Source organism: Halichoeres trimaculatus, unplaced genomic scaffold, assembly GCF_033239565.1.
Source record: "Halichoeres trimaculatus isolate MK-OKI-2021-1 unplaced genomic scaffold, fHalTri1.1 fHalTri1_scaffold_23, whole genome shotgun sequence".
Lineage (NCBI taxonomy): Eukaryota > Metazoa > Chordata > Actinopteri > Labriformes > Labridae > Halichoeres > Halichoeres trimaculatus.
The window spans coordinates 15716531-15730932 of NW_027437201.1; the positions used below are offsets into that span (position 1 = coordinate 15716531).

A 14402-nucleotide genomic window follows, 5' to 3' on the forward strand; every position below is an offset into this window, starting at 1 on the left:
ACATTAAAAATGTGCTATTTTGCAATGTCCCCAGCGCCCTTTCCACTGTTTAGTTCGAGATAATTATGTCATTTTTTTCCAAAATATTTCTGGATATATTTATTTAGCTATAAGGGGTTCCTTATATATTTGATAATTTAATCAGCAAAAATTATATTTTTGTCTAAAATTGCGGTTTAATATTTGTCCCTGGATTTAGTGTCCACCGTGTTATTCTAAGTTTCCTTACCTCTAAGAAGGCTCCACCCACATCAACATGATGCAGTCTTTTGATGTGATGTCAATCCAGAGGAGGGAAATTCAACAGTGGTAAGATTACTCACTTTTCTTTTGCTAATTTTATTATAGTTACCCTTTTATGATGAAGATCTAATTTGGTCAATCATAAAATGTCCACCGTGTTATCCCAGTTTTATGAAGAAAATTATCAAATATCATAATTTTAAAAGGTTTCTAGGTAAAAATGTTGATTTCTTGTCAGCTATCTAAAATCAGCTATCTTAAATGCTAATGAAGCTAGGGTAAAAGCTATTTTTGTTGTAAAATGTCCACCGTGCTATTGTTCACTGTGTTATCCTTATTTGGATAACACGGTGGACACAACACAGTGGACACATTCATTTTGACATATATTTTTAAAACTTTAAAAAGTATATTAAATTTAGCAGATTGAGATTGACCTTGATGCTTTTCATAAAGCTTGGAGTCATGTTTTTAAGAAGAAACATCAAAATAAAATAAAAAAGACAATATTTTTATACCATTGCTATGACCCAAAAGGCACCACATTTCAAGAACGACCCAAAAGTACCTCAAACCTCCCTCACAGTGAGCCAAAAAACGAACAACACAACAACAACAAAAATTGTTTTTACGGTAAAAATATGTTGACATGCCAGGTACAAAAAATATATTGAATCTGTAATTTCTTGAACCCAAAGCATTGTAGAATGGGTGATTTATTTATTTATTTATTTTTAAATTTGTTTTAATATAAGCCAGCAATTTAGAAGACCTAAGATTACAAGTTTGACCAATCTGAGTAACAGCCTACCTCCATGGGAGGGGGCCATAACAAGGAGACTCAAAGCATGCCTTTTAAAATTTATTTGATTAAAAATAAATCTGAGTTGCTCAAGCCTATATATGAACGTTAATTCATTAAATTACCATAATCAATTTAAAATGAAAAAATATTGATACTCATGTCAAATGTTAAACAGTAAATTATAAAAACGTTGCTATTGGTTAATTAAAAAAAAAAAAAAAAACTTTTATTGGTTATTTTTAAATTTTTCAAATTCAAACATCAAAATTCATTACTTATCTCAAGTTATATATTTTGAAATAGAAAGTTATCTGACATAATTTTGAGGTGTTGACAGTGACAATTAAAATAGCGTGGATCCTCATTCAGGGCAAAACATGAGGCGCTTTATTGTGAAGCTGCAATCCCGTGCTTCCGGTATGATTCAGCCTGTATCTTGCTGACCTGACGCAGTTTCTCAGCAACATCAGCCTCCCTCCCCTCTTCCCTTCCTCCCCTCTTCCCTCCCTCCTTCCGGATCAATGCTACGGCCGTCACGTGACCTGTCACACAACTGATGTGTGTCACGTTTTAACCGGGAGGAGCTGGGGGACGAACCGGGGGAGGAAGGGCAGGAAATCATATTTAAAGAGCTTACTGCATTTGTTAATGGCCTGGACACGCATGATGGTCCTGTGGACCAGGGCTGCATGCACGCGTGTATGCATGTGCGTGTATGTGCGTGTGTGCTCGTAGTGGTGCAGGAAAATATGAGTGAAATATTACTGTAATATTCCCTCAGAGACTTAAGCTGCATGTGCATGTGACTGAATCCCGGGTCTGAGTCACTGTATGGTCCTACATGGTACGCCGGCCCTATTAGTTAAATGTAACACACAACAAAAGGTGTACCATTACATAAAGCCAGGGTTAGAGGAAATGTTCAGATGCTGCTGTACATTCTGAAAAACTCCTTTGATGCCACAAAATGATTTGTACCAAGCATTCAAAAATCAGCGTTGTTCTTTTTTCTTAATTGAAGAAACAAAAAAACAAAAAAACAACTAACAGGCTGTAAGCACAGTATAAACAGAAATCAGACGTGGGAGTCTTCTGTTTACAATCGTTGAAACACAAAAATATAGAATTATTAAGAAAATTAGGAGCGCAATATTATGTTAGCCATGAACCTTAAAATAGTATAATTCATTTTCATAATTGAGTTTACGAGGTAAATTTCAGTAGGATGGAGTGCCTCCATATTACGCGGTCTCTTTCTAGCAAATTCCTACATTATACTGCTTAGGCAGGATAGTTAAGTCTATGCAATTCATAATTTCTTTGTTTTTGACCACATAGGACAGCCCCGTGTGAACAGGGCATCAAATAATTGAGATAACTTCTTGTTGTTCCTCTCCATGGAAATCTTTAGTAAAAGGCGAAAAATTTATACGATCTGAAGAGAAACAAGAGTGCACTGCAACTTTAAAGCGCAAAGACCGACAGGCTTCATGGAGACATAACTTTAATTTACGGTTGGCTGAAAATGCCCCCACACTAAAATCTTGTATACACTATATAATAATAAGATACATAATAACACACCAATTCTTTGTTCTACAGAGCACAAGCATTTATTTATCAGTAGATCAGCGTTTCTATAACCGCGCAATGCATGATGGGAAGTTTCTTTGAATCTCTATACAGCCAACTTATATGAGCCCTGATGGATAGTTGTAATCAGGCGTTAGGGTTATCTCAAGGCAGCAAGTAAAAAAAAAGTAAGGATAGTAAAACCGCAAATCAAAACTCTTTACGAGCTTATTCCATGCTCTTTACGAAATTGTTTACAAGTTTTGTGTTGCTTCAACACTTCTGTTAGTGTCCAGCAGTGACAGGTCTCTTAAAAACGAAGTTGATCCAAAATGATAGGTAGGTGTAACAGGAAGGTTCATTCTTTTTTTTGTAATAACCTGAGTTGACTTTCAGGAAGATTATCCATTTGATAAAACGTCGTGGATTTTCGCACAAGACTATTACGACATCCAACACTTGGGCATTGTAATTTCAATCTATCGCATATCGTCTAGTGTCCTTAGGTGCGACACATTAGGAGGACAATTAGCAACAGCCGCGTCCTACTATGTTATGCGTTGTCTCGGAGGGGATCAGAACGGATTAATATTTGACATATATAGGGAAGCCCCGTGTGAACAGGGCATCAAAAAATTGAGATAAACTCTTGTTGTTCCTCTCCACGGAAATCTTTAGTAAAAGGCGAAAGATTTATACGATCTGAAGAGAAACAAGAGTAAACTACCACTTTAAAGTGCAAAGACCGAAGCCTTCTATGGAGACATAACTTTAACTTACGGTTGGCTGAAAATGCCCCCACACTAAAATCTTGTAAACACTATATAATAATAACATACAAAATAACACAGCACTTATTTGTTGTACAAAGCATTTATTTATTAATGGATCAACGTTTCTATAACCGCGCAATGCATGATGGGACTTCCCAATGTTAAAGTCATAATGTTGTACGAACGTCTGTCATCTCAAACAACATTTGTGAAAACAATGATGTCATATCTGCTATTTTTTTTTTATCGTGTCTGAGACGGAACAGGACTTTTATTAAAACCTGTAAATTAGTTCAAGCCTGCCTCGGTAGGAGTCTTGCTTTTAAATTTAGGCGCCAGAGTCTTTGTCCAGCAGACTCCCAAAAGTTTGCAAAACAGCGCCACCATTTTGTAACAGCAACCACCCAATACCCCTTGCTTTCAAACGAAGTTTAAGCGTTTAAAGCTAGTACAGCTCATTAACAGTGCATGTTACAAGGTGGAAAGCATAAAGAATTTTTCTATGGTTTTATTTTATTTATTTATTTATTTTTTACTGATATTTTATTCATTTTTTTTATTTACATGACCTTTTTTATTCTCTTTGTTTGGTTTACTGTTATTCATATAAGCTTAACATTATCATTCTATTTTAATTTCTGTTTTTCAGTATTTTTATGGTTAAAAAAAAGGTCAAAAGTCAAAAGATAGATGAATAAATAACCCATTACATTTAAAATTTGATAGGGAGCAGATAATCCTATCACTCTGCAATTATCTTAAAAAGAGATTTTAAGTTTGAATTGTTGATACACTCTGTTTTGTGAATAATAATAATAATAATAATAATAATAATAATAATAATAATAATAATAATAATAAACAACAACACGTGGAGTGATGTGTTAACTAATCAGTTCACACCACACAGTCTCAAAAGAAAAACCATAGTCTGTCTTCATGTGCAGGGGCTCATGTTTCGTAGAGTAATGAAACTAATGCAGTCCAATACACTTATTTTATTTTGGCAATGCTATCTTTATAAAAGTTAAATACATATGCATCCTGCTACAAAATACCCCTTTACTGTTAGTACTTTTCTTTAAATAATGTCCCTGATGATATATTTACCACTTCCCATCACACAGGAAACTGGTTTAAACCAGTTCAAGCCTCAATAATTTAACACCCAAAACAGACATGCTGACCGTCAGATCAACAGGTTACCAAGCCAAGCAAATGAGTCAGGTTTGGATGTTTTCTCTCTTTAAGTTTCAGGGTTTCTTTGGCTCCTCAGTCCCTGATTCTGTTCTTTGGTAAAGCTTCATAACTTTGGCATCATGTAGTTTTTTCCATGTATCCTTCTCCAGGTGATAGTCATGGTTGACATAGAAAATAACGTGGGTTTTGCCGGTCTCGTAATAGTAGTTGTTGTAGAGCTTGAAGTCTTTTGTCATGAATCCATACGCTGATACCTGGGCATGATGAAAAACAAAACAGAAAGAGGAGCTTAATTCCTTTCTATCAGGAAAAAAAGATAAATATCAGTTGAAATTATCAATTCAAAATGAAGGAGATAACATTTTGATAAGCTTTAGATATAATAAGTTTTAAAAAGAGAAAACTTACAATGTCACATGTATGCAGGGCTGTGAAGAGAGCAAATGCCCCATTGGTTGGTCTGACTATCGCCCAGTATGTGGCATTCAGATTATGGGACTTCAAGAAGCTGTAGGCAGCAAAAAGTGTTGTTTTATTCTTCAGACAACTCAAAAAAGTTATTTCACTTCTTTTTTTTTCTCCTGCTTTTATTTCTAGAGCCATCAGCTTTTAATCATGAAACATGAAAAAAATATTGGTGGAAAAGATCTGTACCTGTTCCGCACGTATCTGAGGAAATCTGGATGCAGAACATAGAAATGTTTCTCATCAAACTGACCACCGTAGTACGTCCATGGCCTGGAGGATGATAAGAATGAGATGAGATTTACAAAGGGAGATGGCGCACTGTCACTTCAGTCAGCAATGAACCATAAATCTTCTTGGGTTGATACTCACCGACTGTTTCGATAAGGTCCAGCAGCAACTCTTTTTCCTTCAAGGAGACCAGTGAGCCACTGAAAATCCCTCATTCCCTCAGGAATCAGCACATATTTTATCCCCTGCCAAAGCAAGAAGACAACAGATGAGTCCAAGTTTGGAAAACATTTTATTAGACTGATCTTAAAGGATGTTAAATACCTCATCAGAAGGGGCAGATTTGTATCCGTACTTTTTATAGAAATACGTTGATGAAGTTATGGCATGAGCCGTGTGGACGTACACGGATGTTCTGTTACCAACATCTTCCTCGTGACCTTTAGTGAGCGCAGCGTTCATCCTATCACAAAAAATAGCTTCAAATCCCATTTCCATGACACCATGCCATGCTTTAAACAAGACTTCATACATGAAAGTTGATACAATTTTTATCATGACATTCTGACAGCTCTGCAAAAAAAAAAAAAAAAGACAAGAGTTTTTCCTCTTCCTTTGTCTTACCGGATAACATAATCATGATCATCAATCTCTTTCCCCATTTTGGAACCATTTAGGATCCCTCCAGTGCCCACCACAGCACAGCGCACACAACTGTCACCGCCTGGCTTTGGAGTGAACAGCGGCTCTTTTGGAGCTGGAATCAGCTTCACCGCCTCAATCACATCTGCAAAACACAAGCAGGAAAACTTTCACACAGTGATCAAATCTGACAGATTTCAACAAGAGACAACTGATTTAACTTAAATTTTTTACAGCTCTTCAGAAGCCTCCTCCGCTGTTGCTGTGCAACAAGGCCACCATCATCAACTCCCCTCCAGTGGAGTTCTGCTGTATTAGAAAGTTACCTTTATAGTGGAAACCCATAAAACCAAAAGGACAGTTGAAATGTGAGAGCCGGTTCCACTCGCTCATGTTGAAGTTGTCTTTGTGCAGATACATCCGCATTTTGGGAAGGAAAGCCTTCTTGAAGCTCTCATCCTGGGAGTTTCTCAGCGTCTGGACACAAGACTAAGAATGTAGAATGAAATGTGGTCAATGTGATCTCAGTTTTTGAAAAAGGAAAACAGATCTATTGGAGGAAGTGACTGAAAATACAAAAATATCTAACACTGCTTCCTCAGTTTGAGCCATAATCATCCAATCCTAGTCTGCTTGAGCATTCCTATTTTCCCTGTTCCTTCTGTTCTTACCGTCTGCCTCGGTGGAGCATCCTGGCTATAAACTTCTTCAAAATCCCAAATGGGAAGCTTCTTGTAAGACGAGATGTTGAGAGGAGGCATGGGTGTCTCAGCCTCAGGTGTGGCTGAGACGTTCCTCTCAGCCTCTTTTGGCTTTGTCACTGCTGGGATTGCTATTGTGGAATTTGTAAGTTGAATCTCTCTTACAACGGTTAAAATACCATCAAAATCAAAGACTTCATCTCCTTTTGTTGAGAGGCCGGGCTGGCTGAATGGGGACAAAACACAGAACAACAAACACACAAGGTGAAAACAATGACAACTCTCATGACTGTCACATTTGGAGCAAGAACAAGCAGCAAACATAGCAGGACAGACAACTTACCTGATTAAATCTGATAAAATTCCCCAGGAAATGATTAAAAACAGAATTGAAAATACATTCACACAAATCAAAGCTAAACCCCGAGGGTTTTGGAGCAACATCCCTGAGAGACTGAGGCTTGGATGTTCAATTAGAAGCAGGGTGTGTATGTGGGGTTCCCTCCTGCTGATGATAAAAATCACCTGAGACATTCGCAGCACCAGCAGTGATTGCTGGGCAGGGCTTGTGTAAAATTCACCTCAGTCAAGATTGAAAAAAGGACACACAAATGTATGGCTCAGTGCAAAGTGAGTTTATTTTAATACAAAGAGAAGATCTCAGTAGCTCCTTTGTGCAGTTTATGGCAAGAACCATCAAACTTGGCAGACAGCTTCCTCTTTGTCTTAATCCTCAATTTTCACAAACAATGTATCCATCGTTACTTACAGATTATAAGACCAGGAGGAAGACAGAGCTCTACCTACTCCTCTTTTTCAACCCCTTTTACCTTCTTGATATGAAGTAATATTGAGATGTAATTTAAAAGTAGTATATCTGAAGATTTAATCTTTGTTTATCTTAATAAAGATCCCCAGGTAATGGAGACAAAGATACTCAGAGGGATCCATTCTGCTGCTGATGAGATTCAGTTCAGCTGTGGTCTTGTTAAAAACACCTGTGCAGTGGATTATTTCCAACTGTCAAACTGAGGGTTAAAGAAAAACAAGAAGAAGCTTTGATGCTGAGCATCAAAAATGATGGGGATGTGAAGAAAATGGATAATATACGGGCTTGGCTTTAGGTTTTAATGTTTGCTAAACGACCCAATCCCTGTATGCTCAAAGCAAACTCCAAACTCTGACCTCCTAAGGTTTTCAAGCTTCAACTTTGAGCTATGAGTTATAACTTTGTCAAAGTAATAGCCCCATCTTCTGGTAAGATGTGGTATTGCAACTCAAGCACAGTCTGCACATGATGATTTATTGTATTACTGTATTTTCAAACATTAGACCATTTGGTTTAATTTCTGGAGATCTAAAAGAAAAACTAGTCACAGTGATAGACCAGGCATTTATTTATTTATTTTTTAAATTCATTTTAATGATCACCTGTTTTTTAATTAAGAGAACACACTTTAAATTAACCTGTTGTCACTTGAAAATGGAATAAATAAAATAAAAAATGCAGCTCAGCAACTTCATCCACACCTCCCTTGTTTAACTCTTCATATCCTCCTGGCCATTCTATATAACCACGGATACATTTATAAATACTTTGATGTATTGAGACAAAAAATGGTCAATGAAATGATAAAAGAGGGAAAATCACAAAACAGAGTTTGTATTAATTGATTTATCATCCAGATTTAGATTTTTTCAGTTGTTCACAGCTTTTTTGTTTAAATCCGACAGAAAAATGGTTGTCATAGCTTTAAAAATGCAGCAGATGGTGCTGTTTTTGATGATATCACAGCAAAAATCTAAAAATAAAAAACCCAAGTCACTGCTTTCAGGATTATAGGTTTAAAAAAATACTCAAAGCTGTTTGATTTAAGACTTGTCCCTTTTATTATAAGTCACTTTTTGGCTTCCATACATTTAAACATGACAGAAAACCCCTCACAGAGCAAAACATGATACCTTCAAACAAATGTCATACATATAACTCCTCTGAGATTTCTGTTAAAACACAAGCACAGTGCTACACGTTGAATCTTTTAAGTTCCTCTGTGAGTGAAGCTAAAACCCTCTACATGAGACAAACCATCACACAACAAGTTACCTTTCTCTGAGAATCTTCTACTGCTGCTGAGAGACAGCGAGGTAGGGTAATGCAAAATATATACACCAAAGAAAAATAAAATACTTAAATATCTTAAGTTAAAAGTAAAATCTCTTGCATATTTAAAGGATCAGTAAACCAGAGGAGTGGCTCAGTTGGTTAGAAACAATGTGGCTGCCTCAACCTTTACATACATTCAGTGCATCAACAAAGGCTAAAGATTCCTGATGCGAGGACATCCCACAGTACAACAGATCCCCATTCCTCTTCCACTGTGCTAACCTACAACAGAAAGCTACGGGAGCCTGCAGCTGTCAACAGATCTTTAAAATAAGATAACTAATAAAAGATGAATGTAAAGCAGCTTAATAAGAAACAACAGTAATGATAGACTCCATGATTGAGAAAAATAATTAATTAACCCAGGAGTTTATTACCAATGCTACAGCCACTCAGCAGGGGGAGCTCTACATGTTTTGGCTTCAGTCGATGCTAAAGTGATGGAGCACCTGTCACATGGAAGTGTAAACAATATACAGTGTTGAAATAAATATTGTATTAGTCATACTGCTCCTCTTCAAGTATCAGGGTTTCCTTCTGTCATCTGTTAGTGTTTCGTTAGAGTCTTTGATAAAGCCTTATCACTTTGGCATCGTGTAGTTTTTTCCATGTATTCATCTCTAAGGGATAGTCATGGTTGGCATAGAAGACAACATGGGTTTTGACATCCTCATAGTAGTAGTTGCTGTAGTTACTGTAGCTGTTTGTCATGAATCCGTACACACTGACCTGGGAATGAAATACAAAACAAAACAGACAAAACAGAGAACAAATATCAAGTTAGGTTTAAAAAAGAAGCTCAAACTCAAACTATACCCTTCAACACCTCACTGGGTTTTGATAGTGTATATTTACAGATCAGACTGTTTTGTTCTGCTGTTTTGAGCAGGGAGTCTCATATGCATCTCACAAGAAACAGGCTGCAGGAAATATTTTGTCTTGTGTAATCTCCCCTTCGCTGCACATGTGTCTCTGTTTTCCTCTCTCTGCTCAACTGGTCTCTGTATTTTTTTTAACAAGATTATTACCTGAAAAGAAATCTGAAACTGGTGCAGTACCTGAAAGCAGTCCTGGATATGAGGATGAATGGATATAAATCAGCGTCACATGTAATAAGAGTTAGCTTACAATGTCACATGTGTGCAGAGCCAGGAAGATAGAAAATGCCCCATTGGTTGGTCTCACAATCGCCCAATAGCTGGCATTCAGATTATTCGACTTCAAGAACCTGTAAGCAGTGAACAATGTGGTGTTTTAGTACATTTACACCAGCTTTTTAAACTTTTTAAAGCCTGATTTGTAAGTTCTGTGTGATATGTACGAAAGATTTACCTGTTTCGCACGTATCTGAGGAAATCTGGATGGAGAACATAAAAGTGGGTCTCATCAAACTTATTGCTGTAGTACGTCCACGGCCTGGAGGATAAGAACACAAAGATAAAGGGATAAGACATGAGATACAGAAGTGACAGTTATATCCTGTATAAGGTTTTTATTGAGTTCAGGAGATTTAATTTTAGAAAAGAATGATGTGAAAGCTCCCCAAAAGTGAACCCAAAATTACGCTTAGTGCCTGCAATAAAGGTCACAGATACTGTTTCCTTTTTTTCCACAGATAGAATATCATTTAGAGGCCTTTTTTGAAAAATTCAAAATACTTCTTGAAGTAAGTTATGAAGTCAGGCTGCATGACTGACAGCTACATTCATGAGTACTGTATATGCAGTTCATAAACTGTGTTTTTTGTCCCTCTTGTGGTTAAAGTGAATTTGAGATGAGATTCTGATGGATTCCTTTGCCCCTTTGTCCCTATTGTCTTGACAGACTGGTTTAATGAAAGAAGATTTTGTTTATGTGCTGTACAAAGTGACCATTGTGTTGGCCATTGTGTTCTGGATGACTCAGAGATTAATATGATGTTTATATGATAGGGTATTAATATTTGACCAGGAGTTACTCTTTCAGGAACTAAGAAGTTCCCTTTGTTCTCTGTGTGTTGACCAAGACCTGAAATCCAGTGGCACAAATCAGACCAGTGTCGCATAAAGTAAAGATAAAAGTAACTACACCCCCAAACCAGAAGAGGGCAACGAAAAAGGCCACCCAGTGAGAAGGAGACACCCTAAAAGGCAACACATGCCAGCACTGCAGTTAGCCTGTTAGCATCTTTAATAATTAGCCTACGCTGCTTTTGATGGTGCGTTATTACAGCAGATGGATTTATTGATTCCAAACTTGAAAGGAAACAAAGATTTGATATTTACCGGGTATTTCTATACTGGCCAGCAGCAACTCTTTCTCTTTTAAGGAGACCAGTGATCCATTGAAAATCCCTAATCCCCTCAGGAATCATCACATATTTTATCCCCTGCCAAAGCAAGAAGACAACAGATGAGTTAAAGAGTTATGAAACATCGTATTAGGCTGTTCTCAAATGTGTTTTAATACCTCATCAGCAGGGGCGGCCTTGTATCCGTACTTCTTGTAGAAATATGGTGATGCAGTGATGGCGTGGGCCGTGTGGACGTACACAGATGTTCTCTTTCCTACATCTTCCTCATGACCTTTAGTGAGTGCAGCGTTCATTCTGTTGGACACATACTGAATTGTGAGAAATCCTTCCTTTCATAATGAAAATCTGATTCCCAGATTATAAAAAAGTTTGCATCTCATACCTTTAATGTTTTTATTTAAATGTGTAATAGTATCAGAAACATACTGCTACTGCTGTCAGGATAGAGGCAACTAGTGAGAAAGTTAAAAACGACAGTAAATTTTCCTTTAACTGGCTGGTTTGTGTCACACTATAAAACGAAAAAAGGGCCCCAATTTAAATTTTGCTTGGGCCAGTTCGGTATCAGCAAAAACATTATCAAAGGCAGGAATAATGCTAAAAATATGCTGCATGTTTTGCTACTCTACCTGCCATACATGCCTCTTTCAAGGCACACTTATCATGAACTGAACCCTGCTGCTCCGACCTGACATCCACTGAAAACATGTCATTGCTCTGGGGACAAAAAAGTTCCACTTGTTCTAGAAATTTTAAACTCTTAGACTCAGATAAAGACTTTGATAGAGTGTTAAGTTCAAGGCCAGAACATGAGAGGGCATTTAAAGGGCAAAAAACACTCGTTGCAGCTCTGATAAATATCAAAAACAGGAACACTGATCCTAAAAAAGTGTCTTTGCTTTCTGTTGACTCCTCTTTGATAGGCGACGTGGACACAGGAAGACTGGAGGTTAATGGGTGAAGTGTTGCACAAGACTTGAAGATAAGAGGTGTAAGTGTTTTAACAGCTTTTATGGTTCACACAACAGAGCTGTGTCTGAGATGTTTCAGGGGAGTAAACAAGAAGATCTGGTTCTTAAATCTAAATATCATTGAAAGCACAAATGTATATCATCTATATTACAAAAAAATCAAAGAGGGCATGGATGTGGATACAAGTGTAATTATCTGAACTTCACTTCTCAAAAAAGCTGACACCCCAGAATAAATATTTCTTCTGCAGCTTTTCAGACAAAGAATGAGACTTTAATCATTAAGCTCACATCAAACAGAACTCAATCATATCGTGGTAGCTTTGCCACCAAAGAAAAACACTGCCCTGGTAAAAACAGGATACAAATATAGGGCCTTTTATGTCAGTACCAGAGGACAGTCGTGAAGCGAAGACATCCAGAATGATAAAATAACAAATAAAAAAATGGTTAAACAGGGGGAGGAACGTACAGCATCCCTTTTCTCTGTCTGACTACTGAGGCTTTTCTGCAGTGAAAGCTTTGTGTAAGTCAAATCACTGAGGGGAAAGCACAAAGGAGTTGGGGGAGTTCCTCATGATGAATGAGTATCTGCGTTTGTTTAAGACGTTTTTCTCCAGTGAACGGTTTGTTGAATGGTCAAGGCTGTGGTTGTGAAGCGGAACCTTGGTTCAGTGGGTTTCTATCTGATAAAAGGAGGTATTTCACTCATATGAAGGCGAATACTTTGCTGATGGTGGATTTCAGTTTAACCTATGTAAATAATACACTAAGAGTATCATTTTGACCTGCCATTTGGTAAAGCGAGGTAACATTAGCAAAATAAAAATCCTAATCCACAGAAATCACTCTGTTTTCATATCTTACCGAATAACATAATCGTGATCATCGATTTCCTTCCCCATTTTGGAGCCCTTTAGGATCCCCCCTGTGCCCACAACAGCGCAGCGCACACACCCGTAGCCGCCTGGCTTCAGGGGAAACAGTGGCTCTTTTGGAACTGGGATCAACTTCAATGCCTCAATCACATCTGTAGACCAAAACAGGAACAGAAAAGACTCAAGAATCACCAACACTTTGACACAGCCGTGAGTAAGAACCTTGAACCTGACCATAAAATAAACTGAAAAATAACCTTTCTTGCTCTTGACATTTGGCAGTTAGAGAGGGGGTGTTCTGCCATCCTTGAATCTGTCTGTCTGTTTTTTAAGATCTCCATGAGACTTGCTGAAATGGTAAGGTCATCAATACAGTGATCTCTCTTCTGGTTAGAAAGAGGGGTGGGCCTCAAACACTACGGTCTGCTCAAAGCTCCTCTGGCCAATCAGGAGGAAGGGGGTTTTGTGGAGCAGGGAGCTTTAAAGGGACACCAGCCAAAATGAAGCGTTTCAGACAGAGGCTGAAATAAATGTAGTGTTTTATTGAGCTTTAAATCATATAAACACATCAGGGGTACCAGAGGGATGGAGTAAAGACTAAAGAAAGCACAATACCCCCTCTTTAATGTATCATTGTCAAGAGCACTGAATTTGTACAGCTACAGCTGTTAATGAATGTATCGGGCAAATGTGACCCCTGAATAAATTTTACAAGAAAACTTTTCATAAATAAATCTTTTATTACCAAATCAAGCTACAACCATTGTAGGATGGTGAAATCCTTTAAAGAGTATGTTTAGCTTATTTAAAAAGGACCACTTTGAAACTCAGATGATGAAAAACAAAAATATCCTTGAGCTTGAACATAACCATTATAAAGCAGTTATAAGAGTGTGTATCTGTCTCAAACAGAGACTTACCTTTGTACTGGATACCCATAAAACCAAAAGGATTGTTGAAATGTGAGAGCCGGTTCCACTCGCTCATGTTGAAGTTGTCTTTGTGCAGATATAGTCGTATGTTGGGAAGGAAAGCCTTCTTGAAGCTCTTATCCTGGGAGTTCCTCAGAGTCTGGTTACAAGTCTAGAGTCGAAAATTCATTATTAAGTTGTCACAGGGGAATAAACAGACAAAAAAAAAATCACTTTTTGTGCCAAAGTGTCAAAATACAAAGAAAGAGAAACCCAGACTTGGGATAAACTGAACACTGCACTGTTCAGCTTAAGTCGTTATCGCCCACTCTTGGCACTGTTTGCACATTTCTACTTACTCTTTCATGTTTTAACATGCTTACCGAATGTCTGGGTGGAGCATCCTGGTTATAAATGTCTTCAAAATCCCAAATGGGATACTTCTTGAAAGAACTTTTGTCAAGAGGAGGTATGGGCGTCTCAGGGGCAGGTGATGAAAATTTCATCCTGTGGGTATTGCCTAACAAATTGAGTGGTTTTGTCCAGTTTCCCA

The 14402-nt window shown here is 37.6% G+C and overlaps 2 protein-coding genes and 2 non-coding genes across 5 annotated transcripts; all 4 read right to left on the reverse strand.

The window, feature by feature from the left end:
* Positions 1-2389: 2389 nt before the first annotated feature.
* On the reverse strand, positions 2390-2501 carry LOC141785678 (U5 spliceosomal RNA). Its single transcript, XR_012597552.1, has one exon. It is a non-coding gene; the product is annotated as a U5 spliceosomal RNA (small nuclear RNA).
* A 727-nt stretch (positions 2502-3228) lies between these two features.
* Positions 3229-3342, reverse strand: LOC141785676 (U5 spliceosomal RNA). Its single transcript, XR_012597550.1, has one exon. It is a non-coding gene; the product is annotated as a U5 spliceosomal RNA (small nuclear RNA).
* A 1159-nt stretch (positions 3343-4501) lies between these two features.
* Positions 4502-6677, reverse strand: LOC141785204 (alpha-N-acetylgalactosaminide alpha-2,6-sialyltransferase 1-like). 2 transcript variants are annotated; one of them, XM_074663377.1, is made up of 8 exons: positions 6603-6677; positions 6258-6408; positions 5914-6076; positions 5614-5752; positions 5431-5534; positions 5248-5331; positions 5002-5101; positions 4502-4847 (listed from the first exon to the last, which is right to left on the reverse strand). In XM_074663377.1, the coding sequence occupies exons 2-8, from the start codon at positions 6355-6357 to the stop codon at positions 4647-4649; spliced, it is 891 nt and encodes a 296-aa protein (XP_074519478.1). In that variant the 5' UTR covers positions 6358-6408; positions 6603-6677; the 3' UTR covers positions 4502-4646. The 2 variants fall into 2 exon arrangements, with proteins under 2 accessions (XP_074519478.1, XP_074519476.1); XM_074663375.1 differs by having other exon boundaries at positions 6258-6420; positions 6603-6676.
* Positions 6678-9354: 2677 nt separating this feature from the next.
* On the reverse strand, positions 9355-14355 carry LOC141785467 (alpha-N-acetylgalactosaminide alpha-2,6-sialyltransferase 1-like). The gene is made up of 8 exons (XM_074663798.1): positions 14233-14355; positions 13859-14021; positions 12928-13090; positions 11245-11383; positions 11061-11164; positions 10129-10212; positions 9925-10024; positions 9355-9525 (listed from the first exon to the last, which is right to left on the reverse strand). Exons 1-8 carry the CDS (start codon positions 14353-14355, stop codon positions 9355-9357), a joined length of 1047 nt encoding a protein of 348 aa, XP_074519899.1.
* Positions 14356-14402: the final 47 nt, after the last annotated feature.